The following is a 21158-nucleotide window of genomic DNA, read 5'->3' as shown; positions in this document are numbered from 1 at the left end:
AGATCCTGGTCTGTCTCCCCCCCCCCACACCCCCAAGTTTCAACCTCAGACAGGACCTATCTTTCAAATTTCACATAAGCTTTTGTTCTGTTTTCTTTCCCCCAGCTGCAAACTGGAGCCATGATTCATTCACCTTTGGTTGCCATGTAAGATCCTGGTCTATTCTCCTTCCCCAACTGCAACCTCAGAGCAGACCTCCAAGACTCGGGTTTATTTACTAAAGGCAAATCCACTTTGCACTACAAGTGCACTGATAGTGCACTTGGAAGAGCAGTGGCTGTAGATCTGAGGGGGGCATGCAAGGAAAATAAAAAAACAGCATTTTTGCTTGTACATGATTGGATTTGCTTTTAGTAAATCAACCCCCCTGTCTCTACTGTTACATATGTATTGAGGCAAAAAAACTGGAGCGTTGGGCACACTCTAAATTACTACACATGCACAGTGGCTACATGCTATGTAGGTTGGCACACTTTGGGCAATTAAAAGATTGTCTCTCTGACACCTAGCCTCACAGGACCTGTTTATTGGATGATGAAAAAAACATCGGCAATTCATTACATTAGCCGGGTGAAGTGGGCCTGAGATGATCTGAAACATTGTGATTTCCTTATGAATGAATAAATGAATGAATGAATGACTTGTACAGCGCTGCAAATGCGAACTGAATCGCCTCAAGGTGCTTGATCCGACCTGCGTTGAATCCTTAAAAGAGGTGGGTCTTGAGTTTTTTCCTGAAGGCCCGATGATTTCCTTCCGAGCGGATGTTCATGGGTAGAGCGTTCCATAGCCGTGGTCCTTGGATTGCGAATCTTCGTTCTCCCTTTGATTTTTACCGGGACTTGGGGATGAGGAGGAGGTTTTGGTTGGTTGATCGGAGGTTTGCGATTGGGAGTGTAGTGTTGTGTTCTTATGTGATCTACGTTTATGTTTGAAGTGTCTTAGTGGTTATCACTCCTGCATTAGGATGCTCTGCCAGAATACCAGCCAGGACTATACCTTCACAGAGTTTGCATACTTTCCTCTGTGCTTGCGTGAGTTTCTTCCAGGATTTCTGATCACTCCAAAGACATGCTGATTAATTGGCTCTAGTATGTGTTGTGATATTGGGGTGATTATACTCATGTGGCAGATGCTTTTTCAATGAGTTGCACCAGTCCAAACTGTATTTTAGGGCATGCAGCCGTCCACTTTTATTGAACAAATGGAAAATTCACATAGACACCAGTTCCCTACGCAGGTGTTCTTCCACATCAATATGAACAAGTGAAAATATCAAGCCACGACTCCCTTATTGGCAGCACCACTGTTTTTTTTTACCAGTCCCTCTGACTGTGTTATCCAGCTTTACTGGTTCACTTAGCTCTCTTAGCCTTTAGTCACAGTGCCCTGCTGCACAGTCCAATTCTGGCTCTGAATAGGGGTTTTCCTGACACCCCAATAGGAGGCCATCTGACTCCTGGAACAAGACCATCTGGCTACTGGCTGGGGCCCCTCTGACTCCTGAGTAATGCCATGTACACACGGTCGGACTTTCCGGCAGAAAAAGTCGGATGGAATAATTTCATCAGATATTCCGATCGTGTGTGGGCTCATCTGACTTTTTTTTTAGAAAATTCTAACGGACCTAGAAATAGAACATGTTTTAAATCTTTCCGACTGAATCAATTCCTATCGGGAAAACCGTTCGTCTGTATGCTGTTCCGATGGACCAAAAACGCAGCAAGGGCAGCTATATATCGTCGCATGTGTTGTACTCACCGCTTTCAAGACTGTCAGACTTGTGTGATCTTGTGAAGGCAAGACCGTTTCAGCGGACGTCCATCGGAAAAACTGTCAGAGTTTATTCTGATGGAAAGCTGTCTCCAAACTGGAAGCTCTGAGCTATCCTCAGGCTTGAGTATATAGCTTGTACACACCTGTGTACTCGGACAGTCTGCGAACACCTGGTAAAATCTGGACACAAGATGGAAAGTTCCGATCCAGAACTACAGAACCCGGAGAAAAACCAAAACACAGTTTTCTCCACGCAAAAGCGATAGTCCAGAACCCCACATTATCCCTTAATGCAAATTCTGTGTCATATTCTCCTCCATTTTCACAGTGACAGGGTCTCGTCCTGTCACAGTGTTTATATATATAGGGGCCTTAGACTGTAAACTCCTTGAGGGCAGGGACTGATGTGAGTGTGCAGTATGTACAGTAAATTGTCAGTGCCATGTAAATACCTGTAATGATAAATTATTTTATTCATTAAGTGAAAAGTGGACATTTTTCAGAATGAGCTTATGTGCCTACGATGACAATCAGCATTGGCTAAGGCACCATATATTAGATGGTCAGTTCTAGGAAGATGTGGAATATCTGAACTAATTACCTGAACCGGTAGAGTACCCACTTTGTGTTAGGTACCCTCTGATACCTTTTTTTATTACCGCTTCCATGCTGTTCATATCCTCACCTTCCGCCTTGCAAAGTCGCCAGCAGTTGTGGACCATGTTTAATAATTTCAACATTTACACACTGAATGGCATGACATGGGCACCCATGTCACAGAGGTGGAACCCAGCAAGTGGCTGCTCATGCTCAAATTGCTGCATTGTGGGCAGGAAGATGCCATGTCCAAAAAGTTGTGTTCCAGGGTCCTCACTTGCACTGGCAAACTAATTTTTCAATGATCTCCAGATGCTATAAGGTACCTCAGAGAAGCAAGTGGTGTAAAGTCAGCTAAAATACAGAAGAGATCTGGTTGAGTTTATCCGAGATGAGAGAACTGGTGAGCAGCTGTGGGGGGTTTGCTGGTGGACCTGCAAGTGTGAAATTCTGATAAGATTACACCATACACCATGTTACATTCTAATTGTGCAATATAAGTAATATCTACCAATGACCATCTAATACTGGGGGCCTGCTTGAATGGATACATATTGAATGGATTAATAGGAAATGTTCTGAGCTTGCACAACCAGATTGTAGGCAGGGCAAAGCGTTTGGTACCCAGAGAGAGAATGCACACAGAGACCAAGTAGTGCAGAAAAGTATATTATGTGAGAATTCCTAGGAGGTAGTACTAATCTGCATACATGGCCACACCGGCTCGGCAACACTTGCACAGAACTGTGCAGAGGATACCCATACACATGGCTGATAGCCAACAGCATCTGACAGAGGAGGTGGCTGGAAGGCAGACCGGCAATGAGGCACCTGGATAAGGAAGGACTCCTGCCCAAGACAGAAACGACAGTCCCTACTCTGTTCCTCCTCCACTGGAACCTCTCCCTACTCTAGACACTGTCCCTGACCTAGCCACTTTGCAAATCCGTGCCAACCAAAGGGGGACAGTGCTATTTATTAGCACTGCCCACACCAAAGATGAGGTCAACCGGGGTAGTAGCATCCAATTGGACAGCAGCTCTTCTAAAGATACCTTTGGAGGCCCCAGAAGCGCCCCTTGCCCTTTGTTCTCTCTGCATGGTGGCTGCTGAACAACGCCACCTATAAAGGGAGGCCAAACTACACTTGACTACAAGATTGTAACTTGTATGGCCAGTTTTACAATAATTTACCTGAAAGTAAATATGTTCTGTGTGACTATAGGGCACTTTAATACCCAAGGGCAACTTTTACTTTCCTTCTCTTCGCTCCTTTACTTCTCTGACAGTGAGGAGAGGAAGCCTGTTCAGTCACACCTTGGAGCTTACACAGGATGGTAATTCTCCACCCATCCCCTTGTGACAGTACTCATTGCCTGAGTCTCTACAAGACTGCGTATTGGTGTCTTTATGTCATCTATAAACGTCAATTGGACTTTCATCTATATGCAGCCATTTCTTCCTTACTTCTTGTTGCCTGAGTGCCTTATAACACGGGAGGAACAGGAGTGCGTTACATGCTCCAACATACTGGAAGTAGCAAGTATGTATTTCTGTCCCCCAGCAAAGCCAAGGTGAGCAAGGTCCTGTTGGTGTGCCAGCACCATTAAAATCACTGGCACACCTCTGCATGCCTGTTAAAAATGTGAATGGTCCCTGTTGCTGCATTTACACTCTCTGTCAGCTTTCTTCTGTGATTTTACATGTGCTATTAACAACTATGTATTTGCATGTTCTGCCCTTGTATTTAATAGGCTCCATAATTTACATTACTAGTAAAAACAAATTATTAATAAAAATACCATAAAAGTATCCCTTATTTTGTAAACACTATAACTTTTTTGCGCAAACCAATCAATAAACACTTATTGCAATTTGTTTTTGTTTTTTTTTACCAAATATATGTAGAAGAATACGTATCGGCCTAAACTGAGGAAAAAAAAAGTTTTTTTATATATTTTTGGGGGGATATTTATTATAGCAAAATGTAAAATATAATGTGTTTTTTTTTTTTTTTAAATTGTCGCTTTTTTTTGTTTATAGCGCAGAAAATAAAAACCACAGAGGTGATCAAATACCACCAAAAGAAAGCTCTATTTGTGGGAAAAAAAGGACGCCGATTTTGTTTGGGAGCCACGTCGCACGACCGCGCAATTGTCAGTTAAAGCGACACAGTGCTGAAGTGGTTAACCAACTTGATGGGGTTTAGTCACATCATGAAGATTGTTTTGTGGGGTACATGTGATAGTAGACAGGTGAACTTTATCTTTGGAAGAACCTGTATATTCAGTCCAGTAGGACCAGTTTTTTTTTTCCTGAATATTCCATCTGTGCCTGTAAAGATTTCCATTGTTATGATTTGTCATGATTTCATCTATTCTCAGGAACCACTGGGCAATCATTGGGGGTGACAAACTCTTCTGAAAGGGTGATATGCATGCCTTTGTAGCGTTAGTTAAATGTATGAGAAGAAGAGATTGCTTGTAGACTTTCTTAAACACGGAATCGAGATGAGTACACGACCAGACTTTCTGGCAGACTAGGTTCGACGGAATAAGTTTGTCGAACAATCCGATCATGTGTGGGCTAATCCGATCATTTTTAGTTTAAAAAAATCGATGGACCTAGAAATAGAACATGTTTCAAATCTGTCCGATGGACTCAGTTCCTATCGGGAAAACCCCTTGTCTGTATGCTGGTCCGACGGACCAAATATGACGCAAGGGAAGCTATTGGCTATTGAACTTCCTTTTTTAGGCTCGTCTTACGTCATCACGTTCAAAATGAACTGACTTTCAAACGGACTTAGTCCGTTCGTGTGTGGCCAAGTCCGTTCGTTCAGAATGTCCGTCGAAACTCCTCCGAATGTCCGTCGCGAAGAACCTAGTCTGCCGGAAAGTCCTTTCGTATGTACGCGGCATTAGACGGGTGCCCTGAAGTGAAGGGAAAGTTCTATTAATCTGGGAATGATTTGAGTAACTGTGGACCAGTAGGGTGTGAGTTCAGGATAGAACCAAAAAACATTGGTGTTGATTTGCTAAAACTGGAGAGTACAAAATCTGGTGCGACTGTGCATGGTAGTCAATCAGCTTCTAGATTCAGCTTGTTCAATTTAGCTTTTACATTAATGCCACGTACACACAGTCGGTTTTTCCATCAGAATAAACTCCAGCGGTTTTTCCGATGGAGTTCCGCTGAAACGGACTTGCCTACACATGATCACACCAAAGTCCGATCGTTTAGAACGTGGTGACGTATAACACGTACGACGGGACTAGAAAAGGGAATTTAAATAGCCAGTAGCCAATAGCTGCCATTGCATAATTTTTATCTGTTGGAACAGCATACAGACAAACGGTTTTCCCGATAGGAATTGATTCCATGGGAAAGATTTAAAACATGTTCTATTTCTAGGTCCATCAGAATAAAAAAAAAGTCAGCTGAAGCCCACACAGGATAGGAATATCCAATGAAATGATTCCATCTGACTTTTTCTGCCGGAAAGTCTGACCGTGTGTACACGGCGTAAGACCAGGAAACTGGTTTCTATCCAGAGCTGCACTGGATTTTGCACTCTAAAGTTTTAGTCAGTCAACTCTATTGTCCCTCTGTCTTTGTGGCATCTCCAGCTTAAAGTGTAGAGAGCATGAGAAAGAATTTATGAAGGGTTATTGGTGTTTGGTACCATTGGGTTAAACATTTATACTTCATTTCTTGGTTTGTATTGGTGAGGGATACCTTGTTGGCAAACATATGGAAATCTGTTCTGGAGTATGCAAGGAATTTAGTTTGTGTCTCCATATTTGAATGTAGGATGGGCTGGTAAGGGTCTCTTTGCCAAGAAGAATAGAATAAGATTGAAAGAAAGTGCTTAAGGGATAACACATGTCCCCCCTTAATTGTGCTGGTTGCAAATAAAGGTTTCCATAATTCTTTCGAGATTTTTGTTGCACTTCTTTGGCCCTTGGTTGGTCGACTAATGATGTAAATGTTACATTGTCCCAGCATCTTATGAATGCCAGGAATCGGATAGGAGCATGTCGTAGGCATTGTGCACTAGTGATAAAATTGCTAGGAGAGAGGGGTTTGACTTGTGGCAGAAGAGACAAAGTCTATATTAAACAGTAACTATGTCTCCTGCCATTTTAATTTCTCTTTTAATGTGGAATTAAACCTTCTAGGGCCCGCGGGAGCTTTTGTCATAATTTGTAAGCATGGACAGCACCCTGTGAAGTGCCCCCTTCCAGTGCTGTGATGTCCACATTCTCCCTTAAAGTGGTTGTAAACCTCAGACATGAAATAAGAACAAAGCATATCCCTCTATAGCAAGGAGTCTTCTAACGTTCTTAAAAGAGGGCCAGTTTACTGTCCTTCAGACTTTTGGGGGCCCGAGCTGTGGCCAGTGGGAGTAGAAAATGCCCCAGCATCAGTGGAAGTAAATTGTGGCCCATTATTGGTTTTAGTGGGAGGAATAGCACCCCATCATTGGTTTTAGTGGGAGTAATAGTGCCTCATTATATATTTAGTTGTACTCCACGCTTAGGTATGGGCTGAGCTGCTGCCTCCCATGAGGTAGTCCCAACTGAAACCCCCTTAAAAAGAATTTGTAGATAGGTATAAGTTTGATGGCGCTGCCCGTCACCCGGAGAGTGATCCTCCACAGTGAGTCACTTTTTCCGGGTGAATGTGCAAGCAGGGAGGGTGTTTTTTCACTTCCGTCACCTGAAACGTGAACCACTATTTGGGTCGCTTATCCCAAGTGGACAGTGGGGTAAAGAGTATTATCCATGTTCTCTTTAACCGATTCCCGCCCACCGGCCATCAAATGACGGCTGGGCAGTACGGTTCTTGTTCTGGGTGGACATCGTATGACAGCCCTCCAGAACGACCAATATCCTGACTGGGCGTCATATGACGTCCTTCAGGATAACAGCCGCTGTGCGCCCATGGGGGGTGCACATCACAGCGATCGGTGGTGCGGTGTGTCAGTCTGACACACCGCTACACCGATCTCTGACAGAGGCTCTTTACCACGTGATTAGCCATGTCCAATCACGGCTGATCACGATGCAAACAGAAAGAGCCTTTGATCTGCTTTTCCTCACTCGCGTCTGACAGACCAGCAGTGCCGCCTATCAGTGCAGTACCCATCAGTGCAGCCTTTCAGTGCCCATCAGTGCCGCCTATCAATGCCCATCAGTGCTGCATATCAATGCCACCCATCAGTGCTGCCTACCAGTGCCCATCAGTACCACCTATAAGTGCCCATCAGTGCCACCTCATCAGTGCCGCCTTTACAGTGCCTATCAGTACCGCCTTATCAGTGCCCATCAGTGAAGGAGAAAACTTACTTATTTACAAAAAAGAAAACCTTTTTTTTATTTTTTTTAGGTATATTTTTATTTGTTTGGCAAAACATAAAAAACTCAGAGATGATCAAATACCATCAAAATAAAGACCTATTTGTGGGAACAAAATTATACAAATTCTGTTTTGGTATGGTGTAGCATGAACGCACAATTGCCATTTAAAAAGCGTCAGCACTGAAAACTGGCTTGGGCAGGAAGGGGGTGTAAGTGCCCGGTATTGAAGTAGTTAACAGAGGGTATTTGTATATTAATTTATGCTCCTATTTCAGTGATATTTTTTATCCCTGTGATTACTTTGCACTATAGAATTGAAAGTGCGCGTGCAAGATTATAATATATTTCTCAGCAGGTCTGCATGTTCCTTCCAATTAGATTAGGAAATCTACCACATGAAGACCCTGATCATGCGTGAATAAATAGTTCCTTATAAACTATATAAATGCAACCTTTAGAAAGTGATGAAAAGTTAAAGGGGTTGTAAAGGTTCTTTTTTTATTTTCTAAATAGGTTCCTATAAGCTAGTGCTTTGTTGGTTCACTTACCTTTTCCTTCGATTTCCCTTATAAATGTTTTTTTTCTTTGTTTTCTTTCTCTGAATTTCTCACTTCCTGTTCCTCCTCAGTAAGCCGTTCAGTAAGCTGTTCTGGCTGACTAACCACCGCTCGGATGATGGTGAGAAGTTTACTGAGGAGAAACTGGAAGTGAGATATTCAGACAAAGAAAAAAAACATTTAGAAGGGAAATCGAAGGAAAAGGTAAGTAAACCAACAATGCACTAGCTTAGAGGAACCTATGTAGAAAATAAAAAACAAACCTTTACAACCCCTTTAAACTTAAAAATACAGTTAAAATAAGTGCAGTGAAAAAGAAAAAAAAAAAAAAAACTGAATCTGGTACACATTTTTTTTTTTTTTTTACTTCTTTCTATTTTGATAATACACCAGCATGTTGTGTGCCCACAGCAAGGGCACTGCATTCTGTGTGCAAGGACATTTTGCTGATGTTTGTTAATGGACGCCATCAACATCAATCACTTGCCTGCTCCAGCTATCTAGCTTAAGGATAACCTATAGGATGCTGCAGAGGTGTTTTCAGGGTGGAGAGACCCTGGAGGGGCTAAGGTGCCCAAATACCCCAGCATCTATTGAGCTCAGGAGGAGGTGACCACCCCATGAAATGCCCTAGACACTGACTACATGCTATCTACCCCGGCAGGGGTGCAGGGTTCTGGCGAGTGGGGGACTGAAGGGGAGCACGGAAGTCTTTTGTTTTATGGTACACTCGTGGTGAAAAAACAGGCAGGGACCACAATGGTTAAAGCACAAAAGTCACTGGAAATTCTGACATTTTTTGGACTTCAAAATAGAAATATTAATTTAAGTGTACCAGATTCTGTTGTTTATTTTTTTTTTTTTTTAGAAATTTTTTACTGCACTTTTATTATGTCTTTTTCATTGCACTTATTTTGACTGTATTTTTAAGTTTCTTTCATCACTTTCTAAAGATTGCATTTATATAGCTTATAAGGAACTATTAAGTCACACATGGTCAGGATCTTCATGTGGTAGATTTCCTAATCTAATTGGAAGGAACATGCAGACCTGATAAGAAATATATTATAATCTTGCACGTGCACTTTCAATTCTATAGCGCAAAGTAAATCACAGGGATAAAAAAATATCACTGAAATAGAAGCATAAATTAAAATACAAATACCCTCTGTTAAAGAGAACACAGATAATACTCTTTACCCCACTGTCCACCTGGGATAAGTGACCCAAATAGTGGTTCACTTTTCAGGTGACGTAAGTTAAAAAACACCCTCCCCGCTTGCACATTCATCCGGGGAGAGTGACTCACTGTGGACGATTACTCTTCGGGTGATGGGCAGCGCCACCAAACCTATACCCATCTACAAATAGTGCCTTATTATTGGCATCAGGGGACAAAAGTGCCCCATTGTGGTATCAGTGTCAATAGTGCCTCCTTGTTAATATCAGTGGGAGGACTAGCACCTCATCATTATCGTCTGTTGGAGGAATGGTGCCCCACCACTGGGGTCAATGGGACAAATGGTGCCCCCTCATTGGTGTCAGTGGGAGGAATGGTGCCCCATCATTGGTATCAGTGGGAGGAATAGTGCGCCAACATTGGTTTCAGTGGGAGGAATGGTGCCCCATCATTGGTGTCAGTGGGAGGAATAGTGCCTTATCATTGGTGTCAGTGGGAGGTATAGTGCCCCATCATTGGTATCAGTGGGAGGAATAGTGCCCCATCATTGGTATCAGTGGGAGGAATAGTGCCCCATCATTGGTATCAGTGGGAAGAATAGTGTCCATCATTGGTATCAGTGGGAGGAATAATGCCCCATCATTGGTATCAGTGAGAGGAATAATGTCCATCATTGGTGTCAGTGGGAGGAATGGTGCCCCATCATTGGTATCAGTGGGAGGAATAGTGCCCCATCATTGGTATCAGTGGGAGGAATAGTGCCCCATCATTGGTATCAGTGGGAAGAATAGTGTCCATCATTGGTATCAGTGGGAGGAATAATGCCCCATCATTGGTATCAGTGAGAGGAATAATGTCCATCATTGGTGTCAGTGGGAGGAATGGTGCCCCATCATTGGTATCAGTGGGAGGAATAGTGCCCCATCATTGGTAACAGTGGGAGGAATAGTGCCCCATCATTGGTATTAGTGAGAGGAATAGTGTCCATCATTGGTATCAGTGGGAGGAATAGTGCCCCATCATTGGTATTAGTGAGAGGAATAGTGTCCATCATTGGTGTCAGTGGGAGGAATAGTGCCCCATCATTAGTATCAGTGGGAGGAATAGTGTCCATCATTGGTGTCAGTGGGAGTAATAGTGTCCATCATTGGTGTCAGTGGGAGGAATAGTGCCCCATCATTAGTATCAGTGGGAGGAATAGTGTCCATCATTGGTGTCAGTGGGAGGAATAGTGCCTCATCATTGTTATCAGTGGGAGGAATGGTGCCCCCTCATTTATGTCAGTTGTGGATGGAATAGTGCCCCAAGGGCCGGATTGGGGCAAGCAAAGGGCCACAAAAATCTGATCGGACTTTTTCCCATGGTTTGTAAAGAATTCAGACGGACAAAGTGCCACGCATTCTCAGATCAAATTACGAGACCAAAGCGATTGGCTACTAGCCTCTACGTAGTCCCGTCATACGCAACAAACGTCACCACGTTCCAAACAATCAGATTTTCCAACAACTTTCGTACAGTTTCGGACAAAATCCGTCGGAAAAAATCAGACGGATTTTGTGGTCGGAATGTCCGACGTGTGTACAAGGCACAATACTCCAAAATGGAAAAAAATAAGGTTTTGCCTTTAGTTCTACTTTAAAGGCTTAGTTCACCTTTTGAAACATGTTACATTTTCCAACCGTATATTGGCTATGACTAAGGCATTTGGCCGAAACACGTGAGCTCTTTTATTCTGTATCAAATAAAGACTATCGCATTTGGATGTGTTGGACTGTTCACCTTTGTTATTGCTTTGGTGTGAGTGAGTGGGAGACACTCTGAGCCCAGGCACCCAGACCTCACCTCCTTACTGGGAATCCATATAAGCGTTGTTTCTTTTCTGGAATGGAATATGTGACATGTTCCAGCTCCTGCCGCCATTTCCCCCGCTCCCCTCCCAGTGTGACAGCGGGCGGGGAATCTTCCTGCGCCCACACACAGCCATGTCATTCATTCACAGGACATTGTGAATGAATGAACTACAAGTACTGTCAACCACCGCCGGCTGACGGCTTATAGTTCTGAATGAACTGTGATGATGCTGTTGAGTGCTCCCGTAGTTCATTCACAAGCCCTGCAGCTTTCATATAGCCAGCCTGTATGAAGGTACAGGCAATAAGCTGCAGGGCTTGTCTGCAGAAGCCTGACATTGCACCACTGATCCATTGATCACATGTGCAATTTTTTACAGACTTCTGCAGGAAAATTTTTTATAAATACACTTTGTTTTCTGCAAAAATATGTGCATTTTTTTATTTTTTTGGAAAGGTGAACTTATCCTTTAAAGCGATATTAAAGCCTTGTTTTTTTTTTTTTTCCTTAAATATAATAAACAAGTTATACTTATCAGCGACATGCAGTAGTTTTGTACAGAGCAGCCTAGATCCTCCTCTTCTGGGGTTCCACAACAGCGCTCCTGGCTCCTCCCTCCTCCCGGGTGCCCCCACAGCAAGCAGCTCCATTCGCACGCAGAAATGTGGCTTGGCCCTGCCCCCTCTGTCTCCTGATTGGCTCAATGACTGTGATGCTGCCAAAAGCCAATCATGAGTTCCTGGAGAGGCAAGACTTTCGTGGACATCCCTGGAATGAGAGGGTTCAGCTAAGTATTGGGGGGGGGGGGGGGGGCTGCTGCACACAGAAGGCTTTTTACCTTCATGCATAGAATGCATGAAGGTGAAAAACCCTGTGCCTTTACAACCACTTTAAATCACATGCTGTAACATGCACAGTAATGCAAGGCTCACGAACACACGTTAAGGTGAATTTTTGTGTTGTGGTGTCATCCCCTTTAACCGCTTGCCGACCAGCCACCATCATTATACTGCGGCAGGTTGGCACGGCTACACGAATCGCCGTAGGTGTACGTCAGCCACTTTAAGAGCTTTTGGGGGTATGCACACGCTGCCGGAGCCGATGCGCGTGGCCATCCACTGCAATGTCCGTCAGCGACCCGCGATCACTCCTCAGAGAGCCAGAATCGGGTTCTGTCAGAGAAGTAGGAGTTCTGTAAACAGACAGATCCCCGTTCTGTCAGAGAAGTAGAGAGAGATCGGCTGTTCCTAGTTATCAGGAACAGCAATCTCTTTCTACTCCCTGTTAGTACATTCTCCCCACAGTTAGAAACATCTCCTAGGGAACACATTTAACCCCTTGATTGCCCCCTAGTGTTAACCCCTTCCCTGGCAGTGAAATTTATACAGTAATCGGTGGCTATTTTTTAGCTCTGATTGCTATATAAATGTCAATTGTCCCAAAAAAGTGTCCAATCTGCCCGCCGCAATGTTGCAGATTCCGCTGATCACCACCATTACAAGTAAAAAAAAAAAATTAACAATAAAAAATGCCATAAATCTATCACCTATTTTATAGAAGGTATAACTTTTGCCCAAACAAATCAATATACGCTTATTGCGATTTAAAAAATAAATAAAAATGTAATCTTAAAATATGTAGAAGCATATATATTGGCCTAAACTGAGGAAGAAATTGAAATTATTTTTTTGTTTTTGGATATTTATTATAACAAAAAGTAAAAAAAATATATATATATTTCTTTTTCCAAATTTACACTTTTTTTGTTTCTAGCGCAAAAAATAAAAACCGCTGAGGTAATCAAATACCACCAAAAGAAAGCTCTATTTGTGGGGAAAAAATTGTCAGTTAAAACGACGCAGTGCCGTATTGCACAAAATGACCTGATCATTAAGGGGGTAAATCCTTCTGGTCCTTAAGTGGTTAAAGGCAATGCAGCTCCGACGCACATGCGTTGCATGGCACCACAATACCCGCTAACTCACTGCTGTACGTTTTGTTGCTCTGCTTTCCTGAAAATGGTGCATGCCCCTTTTTTTTGGACATCTGTGGGGGATCTTTACTAAAAATGGTACACACAGAATCTGCTGCAGCAGTGCATAGTAACCAATCAGCTTGTAACTTCAGCTTGTTCAATTAGGCCTCACGCACGCTGGACATTAAAATAACGTTGAAAAAAAGCGAATTTGTTGGGACTTTGTATGAGACCTTGAACCTAATGTACCTAGGTCTCCATCCCTAGTAAGTTAAAACAAGTAAGTGAAAAACAAGTTTTTCACTTTTCTTCTCTTTCTTTCTCATTTTTATTTCACATTCCACATGCACCTTACCACCTATGTAATTCCATTTTTCTTTCTTTTTCTTTTTCTTTTCTCGTTCCTACGTTTTATTTCACCCTCTTTCAGTCCTCACTTATAATACTCAAGTGCTTACACTATGCTATACTATACTTATATATATATATATCCTTGGTACAGTACACCTTTATGACACAACATCGTATATCACATTGCTGGAAGGGACATCTCGGTCGGGCACTTCTCCTATTCTTTTTCTCCCGTTGGCTTATCCTGCTGCCGTTTTTTCGTCGGAACCTCAGCTCCCGGGGTGGACGTCTGGTCTACTACCCCCCGATATACCTGATCAAAAAATTCATTTGTTTCTCATTATGTATCTGATTCTACCAGTATATCATACAATCTTTAGGTAAGAGTGTTAGGAATACAGACGTTGTTCCCTCTCTCCCTATATGAATTGTTTTTTTACTAATTACCTGTATATAACCCATTACAGATATTCCCAATCAGCTGCTCCTGATGAGTGGATAAAAATCCACGAAACGCGTTGAGCTGTTATATTTGCTGCTATGTCACATTATCCATATATTATACCATGGGTTCTATTAAAAGGCTGAGATATTTTTTATTTATTTTTTATTATATTATGTTTATTATGTGTGTGTCTATTATGGGCATATTGCTGACAGTTATCTTTGTTATATGAGATATTTTTCTATCATGGTATTAATTCTGACTTAGCCCTTGTACACACGGTCGGAGAATCTGTCGAAATGAGTCTTATCGGACCGTGTCGTCAGATAATCTGACTGTGTGTGGTATGCATCGGACTGATTCCGTCCGAATCTCCGTCCGACCCAATTTTCCAACATGTTGGAAATATTTCCCGACCAACTGGGCCGGACGGACCTAATCCGATCATGTGTAGAGCATTTTCATCGGACCAAGTGCCACGCATGCTCAGATCAAATTCCTACATCAGAAGCTATTGGCTACTAGCCTGAATGTAGTCCCATCGTAACGAAATTACGTCATCACGTTCTGAAAGATCGGATTTTTTGCCAACTTGGCCCGACCGTGTGTATGCAACAGTTTAAGACACAATCCGTCGGACTAAGTCCGACGGGCAAAATCCGACGGATTTAGTTGCCAAAATCTCCGACCGTGTGTACGTGGGCTATGAAATATTGTATGATATCTGTTGATCATGAGACAATGTACTAATTATGTTTTATTTTAATTTATATTTTTGTACCATTGATCTAATTAATATATTGCATGTATCATGTTTTATCTATTATGTACCATATTATCTATTTAATTAAATTTATTTTATTAAATACTGCCCTATGCCCATTTTTGCCACTACAGAACATTACATGTACCATAACTAATATCTCAGCCTACCCTGAGTGGTGCATTTCATATAAAGTCCCCCCCGCCCCCATTAAAATAACGTTATAAACATGTCAGTAGCTTTGCAGTGAATTTTTCAACTTTTTTCAACGTTTTTGCAATAGCGGTTTTTAGTGTTTATTAGCATTTTTCCGCTTTAGCGCTTTAGCATTTTTTTTTTATTATTATTATTTGTATTATTTCTTTTTTTTTCAATGGATCAAAAACTTTAAAAAATGCTGGTGAGCGACGTTTTTCAGCGTTTATCGACGTTTATCGCCGTTAGAGAGTTTTTACAGCTGAAAAACGTCTCTAAGGCCGCGTACACACGCGCGGACTGTTCGCCCAACTTTGTCCGTCCAACAGTTTCGGCAAACAGTCCGCTCAAACTTAGCATGGACGGACATGGCCACACACGACGGACGAACAGTTTGCTGAAACCGTGCGCGATGACGTGAACGGCACGTACGACGGGACGAAAAACACAACGTCCTATACACTGCATTATAGCTTTCGGCGTGTAAATCCTTTCTGAGCATGCGCGCAACTTTGTTTGACGAACAAGCCTACACACGAGCGGACTGTTCGCTGAAACAAGGTTTCAGCGGACAGTTTTACGGAATTTCCGAAAAACCTTGTCCGTCCAACTGTCCGCTGAAACTGTCCGCTGAAAGCCCACACACGAGCGGACTGTCCGCCCAAACACTGTTCAGCGGACAAAGTTGGACGAACAGTCCGCCCGTGTGTACGCGGCCTCAGAATTCACCATTTTTTATTTATTTTTTTATTGCTCAAAAATGCCACTACCCAAAACTGGTGATAACAGCCTATGTGTGCATGGACACATACCGTGTTTCCCCGAAAGTAAGACACCCCCGATTGTAAGACGTATCGGGAGTTTCAGAGGGGTCGGCTAATATAAGCCGTACCCCGAAAGTAAGACGTATGTCTTACTTTCGGGGAAACACGGGGGTATTGCTGCCTCCAGTGGCGTACTAAGAGTGGGACGGGGGGTGCAGGCCGCACAGGGTGCCACACCCTGGGGGGGGTGCCAGGCCAGCGCCCTCCCCCTCCGACTGAAGAGACAGCGCCGTTCTGATCAGTCTCGGGCAGCAGCTGTTACTCACAGCCGAGCAGAGTGAAGCCGCCTCCCCCTCCTCTTGTATGGCTACACAGTGCTGTCCATAAAGGAGAAGGAGGGGGAGGCGGCTTCACTGAAGCCGCCTCCCCCTCCTCCTCCTCCTCCATACACAGCACTGTGTAGCCATACAAGAGGATGGGGAGGTGGCTTCACTCTGCTCGGCTGTGAGTGACAGCTGCTGCCCGAGACTGATCAGAACGGCGCGACGCAACCACAGAGAAGGGGATTATTGCGCCAGGTCCCGGATCACTGACGACAGGTGTCACTGGCTCTGTGTCCTCCCGGTACAGGTCAGTGCTGATACAGAGAGAGACCAAGGAGGGGGAGGGGGAGGGGGGGTGTGAAGAGATTCTCTGCAACTCTTACGGTATTACCGGTATGTAACCGCAAGATGCATCTGAGGAGGACTACAAGTCCCAACATACCGGGCTGTGTGGGCTTACAGTTCTCCTCTGCTGAGCATAGCAGCTTTGTATGCTTGGACTTGTAGTCCTCCATAGTGCAGCCTTGCATTCTGGGAATTGTAGTCCTCTGTAATGCAGTGCAGCCTTGCTTGCTGGGACTTGTAGTGAGGTGTTTTTACATTTTAAGGTGGGGGGGGGGGGGGGTGCCAGGCATAGGATGTTAATTTTATGGTTAAAACAAAAAATTCGACAATTTTTTTCCAATATAAGACATACCCCGAAAGTAAGACATAGTGGGGCTTTTGGGGATAAAAAGAAAGTAAGACACTGTCTTACTTTCGGGGAAACACGGTAGCATAACATGATGGAGAGTTTAATGACTGTAGAAAAAAACGTCTACAGCCAAAAACAGCTGCTGTAAAAACATAAAAAAACGTCCAGTGTGCATGAGGCCTAAACTTAGACAATAACCCCTTGCCGCCGAGCGTACGCAGATGTGCGTGCTCGGCTTTCGGGGGTTACACCGGGATGATGCCTGCAGTTGCAGGCATCATCCCGGTACTGTTTTTTAGAGCGGGCGATCGGCTTTCCAGCGATAACAACCGATGCGGTTAAAAGCCGCTCGGCTGTTATCCCGGACGTCCGCCCCTCCTGCTGCTCTTACCGGGGCTCCCAACAATCCGCCGCTTCTGGCGGCTAGGGACAGACTGGCATCATTCCAGTCTCCTAATTGTAAACACGGAAGCGACGTCATGACGTCACTTCCCGTTTACTCGGCTGCCAATGGCGCCGGTTTTAAAAAAATATACAGTATTCAGAGTCCCCAAAGAAGGCGATCTGAATACTTTGAAGTGTAAAGGAGGCATTGGAGGTCTTTTAGACCCCCCGATCCCTCCATAAAGAGTACCTGTCACCACCTATTACTGTCACAAGGGATGTTTACATTCCGTGTGACAGCAATAAAAGGGATCAAAATTTGTAATTTTTTTTTAAAAAACAATCTATTAATTTTAACATAAATAAGATTTTTTTTTAAAGCACCCCCGTCGCCGCGAGCTTGCGCAGCAAAGAAAACGCATACGGAAGTCGCGGCTGCATATGTAAACGATCTTAAAATCACACATGTGAGGTATCGCCGCGATCGTCAGAGCAAGAGCAATAATTCTAGCACTAGACCTCCTCTGTAACGCTAACCTGGTAACCGTAAAAAAAAAATTGAAAGCGTCGCCTATGGAGATTTTTAGGTACCGTAGTTTGTCGCCATTCCACGAGTGTGTGTGCAATTATAAAGCGTGACATGTTTGGTATCTATTTACTCACCGTAAAATCATCTTTCACATTATACAAAAAAATTGGGCTAACTATACTGTTTCATTTTTTTTTAATTCATGAAAGTGTCCCTTTTCCAAAAAAGTTGCGTTTAAAACACTACTGCACAAATACCCAGTGACATAAAATATTGCAACAATCGCCATTTTATTCTCTAGATTCTCTGCTAAAAAAAAAAAAAATACATATATATATAATAATAATAATAAATAATATAATAATAATAATAATAAATAATAATAAAACAATCACAGGCAATAGATGTACAGCGTAAAAACGAACGGACTCAGCGCTCGTACCCCGGACGTCACTTCCGGTATCCTCCTCATCCAATCCTACGCGTATCGTCACTAGTCATGTGACTTCATCAGGGATCCCTGATGAAGTCACATGACTAGTGACGATACGCGTAGCCTGTGATTGTTTTATTTAAATGTGAGTACCTAGGACCAAGTCCTTTATATATTAAAGCTTGTGTTTACATACTTCACTATTGGAGTCCCCCTTTTCTGTCCCCTATATGGAATTGGTCTGTGGTGTATGGCTGAGAACCTAAGAGAGATGATCTGCAGTTCCTATACTAATTGATAGCATCACTATTTGCTGGAAGTGGGAGATTGTTTTGCTGTTTACCTTACAGCAGGGAGGTAAGGTAGCCATTGCACTCAGTGTGGAAGCACCTGGCTTTGAAGATACACAAAGATCACCGGTGGAATCACTTATTGATGTTTTATTTTTTCACAAGTCCATTTTTTGTTGCTGCACAGTGTGAACTCACGTATTGCATGTATTTTCAATATAAGAAATATTTTATTAATTAATTTTTTTCCTTTTTCTGGACTTTCTTCAACTGGTTCAAAAACCATTTTTCACTTGTTGCACTGTATGGACTTTTTGATGCGATTTAGTGCAATCACACTCACACTTGTTGCACTGTATGGACTTTTTGATGCGATTTAGTGCAATCACACTCACACTTGTTGCACTGTATGGACTTTTTGATGCGATTTAGTGCAATCACACTCACTATATGCACTTTATATTTGGAAGTTTGATTCAAATATTTTCTATATATTTATATTTATTTTTTGAGATATTTTGATGTTATTTAGTGTAATCGCACTCACTATATGCACTTTATAGTTGGGAGCTTTGCAATTATTGATTTTATTTACATATATTTATATACTTTATCTCATTAGGATTATTACTGTATGCACTTTAGTTTGAGTTATTTATATTTTATATTTTTTTAGAGTGCGTAGATTTAAAGGAACACGGTTCCAATAGCTTTACATAGATTTAGTTTACCAGCATTGATTTATTTATTTTAGTTTTGTGGAGCGCAACACCACTTATACACTATATATTACCTATTTAGGGGAGGGTTTTATGCTCCTATTGGTGTTTTTGCTGCAACCATAGTTTTATAACCAATTCTTTGAACCATTTTGGCACGAGGATAACTATCTATTACTATATATATATATATATATATATATATATATATATATATATATATATATATATATATATATATATATAATATTTTGGGATTCTAAGTAATTTTTTAGCAAAAAATATGGATTTTAACTTGTAAACACCAAATGTCAAAAATAGGCTTACTCATGAAAGGGATAAAACCTGGAAGCTGATTGGTTTCTATGCAGAGCTGCACCAGATTCTGTGTGCACCAGTTTTAGTAAATGTCCCCCCTTTGTGTGTTACAAGATCATTCTTTTGAATGGCCTGATTTAATGCAATGTATGTTATAAAAAAAAAATACACTCAATAATGCATGTGCATTATTGCAACGTACAAGGGCGCCAAGGTCTGAATGGGCTCTGAATCGTATATATATATATATATATATATATATATATATATCTACACTGACATTTGCATATATTACATTTATTGATTCATCACACGCGATCAATCGCATAAAATTGATAAACGTGCAAATGGCACGTTCACAGATGAAGCACCAACCTGTCCCTGCAGCAATTCGGCATCATGTTACTATAATGTTATGGTGGTGCGGCCAATCACAGAGCAGGAATAATGCCAGCCAATAGGATCTTTAGTCCATTCATCCCAAACTGGCCCGGCTGTGAGCTTGTGAATAGTGGGGGGATGGTATACTACAGTCGTTGCATGAGCAGTGTTGGTGGAAGGAGAGTCTAGGGGGGGGCTGGGAGACCACACTTGTATACCTAGCCTCATTTTATTCTTCTGCTCAGCTGTAGGATTAATCCAGGAAATGTCATCCGTTGTTAGAAGAGGGGAAATGAAGATGCTGAAGATGAGATGAAACCAAAACACCGAGGACGTCGAAAAGGGAGACAACAGAAGAGCTGATTGAAGAAGGGTATGGTTGTAGGACACAGAATCACCGCCAATCGTTGCAATGTGATTGAAGAGCGCCAGAGAGGAACGCAACGCCGGCTGGGGGGGTAGTGTGTGAAGGAGTCACCTGGCATCTAAGGTCGAGCGACTTGAAAGTGTCAAGGACAGTCCTCTATCCCGGCACCATGGACTGCATGTCGTTGTTTGACCACCACGTCTGTTCAGGTAAGAACGTTTCGAAAAAGGTGCTTTCTGTGCTGCCTTATCTACACCCGACCCAGGAATTGTTTCATTATAAGATGCGTATTTAGCGTGACTTTTGTTTAAATTGCATCAATATGTTAACCTGTTGCCGCCCACGTAACGCATATGTAGCCAGCACAGTGACCCCCCCGGGGTCTAGTAATGGTCCAGAAGCTGATGAGACCAGCTCCAGATCATGTGACCACTGTGACAGCCAGTCGTCACATGATCAGGCACACCTTCCGGGCCATCAGGCGTAGTAGCCCAGTTGAGGATGGATGAAGGTGCTGGGCAGGAAGGGGTTAAAGCTGACATTTTAGTGATTGAATTTGAACATATCCCGATTTGGGTGGAATAGGCGTTTACTAAAAATCTGATAGACCCTCGTACATTATAGGTATAAATGTAACATTTACATGGTATCTTCTGAGCTTCCATCTCTGTTCTTCACCGGAACACCATCTTGCTTTCAAGGCTGACATATAGTAATAAGAATAGGACCACACTTAGCCCTTGTACACACGGTCGGAGAATCTGTCGAAATGAGTCTTATCGGACCGCGTCGTCAGATAATCCGACTGTGTGTGGTATGCATCGGACTGATTCCGTCCGAATCTCCGTCCGACCCAATTTTCCAACATGTTGGAAATATTTCCCGACCAACTGGGCCGGACGGA

At 42.7% G+C, this 21158-nt stretch overlaps 1 protein-coding gene across 1 annotated transcript in view; it reads left to right on the top strand.

Annotated features, from left to right (window-relative positions):
- The first annotated feature begins 20044 nt into the window (after nucleotides 1-20044).
- Nucleotides 20045-21158, top strand: part of EFR3B (EFR3 homolog B) — a 385565-nt gene continuing 384451 nt past the window's right edge. The window contains exon 1 of the mRNA XM_077489234.1: nucleotides 20045-20463. Coding sequence (XP_077345360.1) covers nucleotides 20424-20463 — 40 coding nt within the window. The 5' untranslated portion in view covers nucleotides 20045-20423. The remainder of the gene's footprint in view (nucleotides 20464-21158) is intronic.

The sequence above is a fragment of the Lithobates pipiens genome, unplaced genomic scaffold (assembly GCF_037356315.1).
Source record: "Lithobates pipiens isolate NorthernLeopardFrog02 unplaced genomic scaffold, aLitPip1_a1.2 Scaffold_18, whole genome shotgun sequence".
In the NCBI taxonomy this organism is placed as follows: domain Eukaryota; kingdom Metazoa; phylum Chordata; class Amphibia; order Anura; family Ranidae; genus Lithobates; species Lithobates pipiens.
Note: the sequence above shows the minus strand (reverse complement) of the source record. Positions and strands in the feature narration are given on the sequence as shown.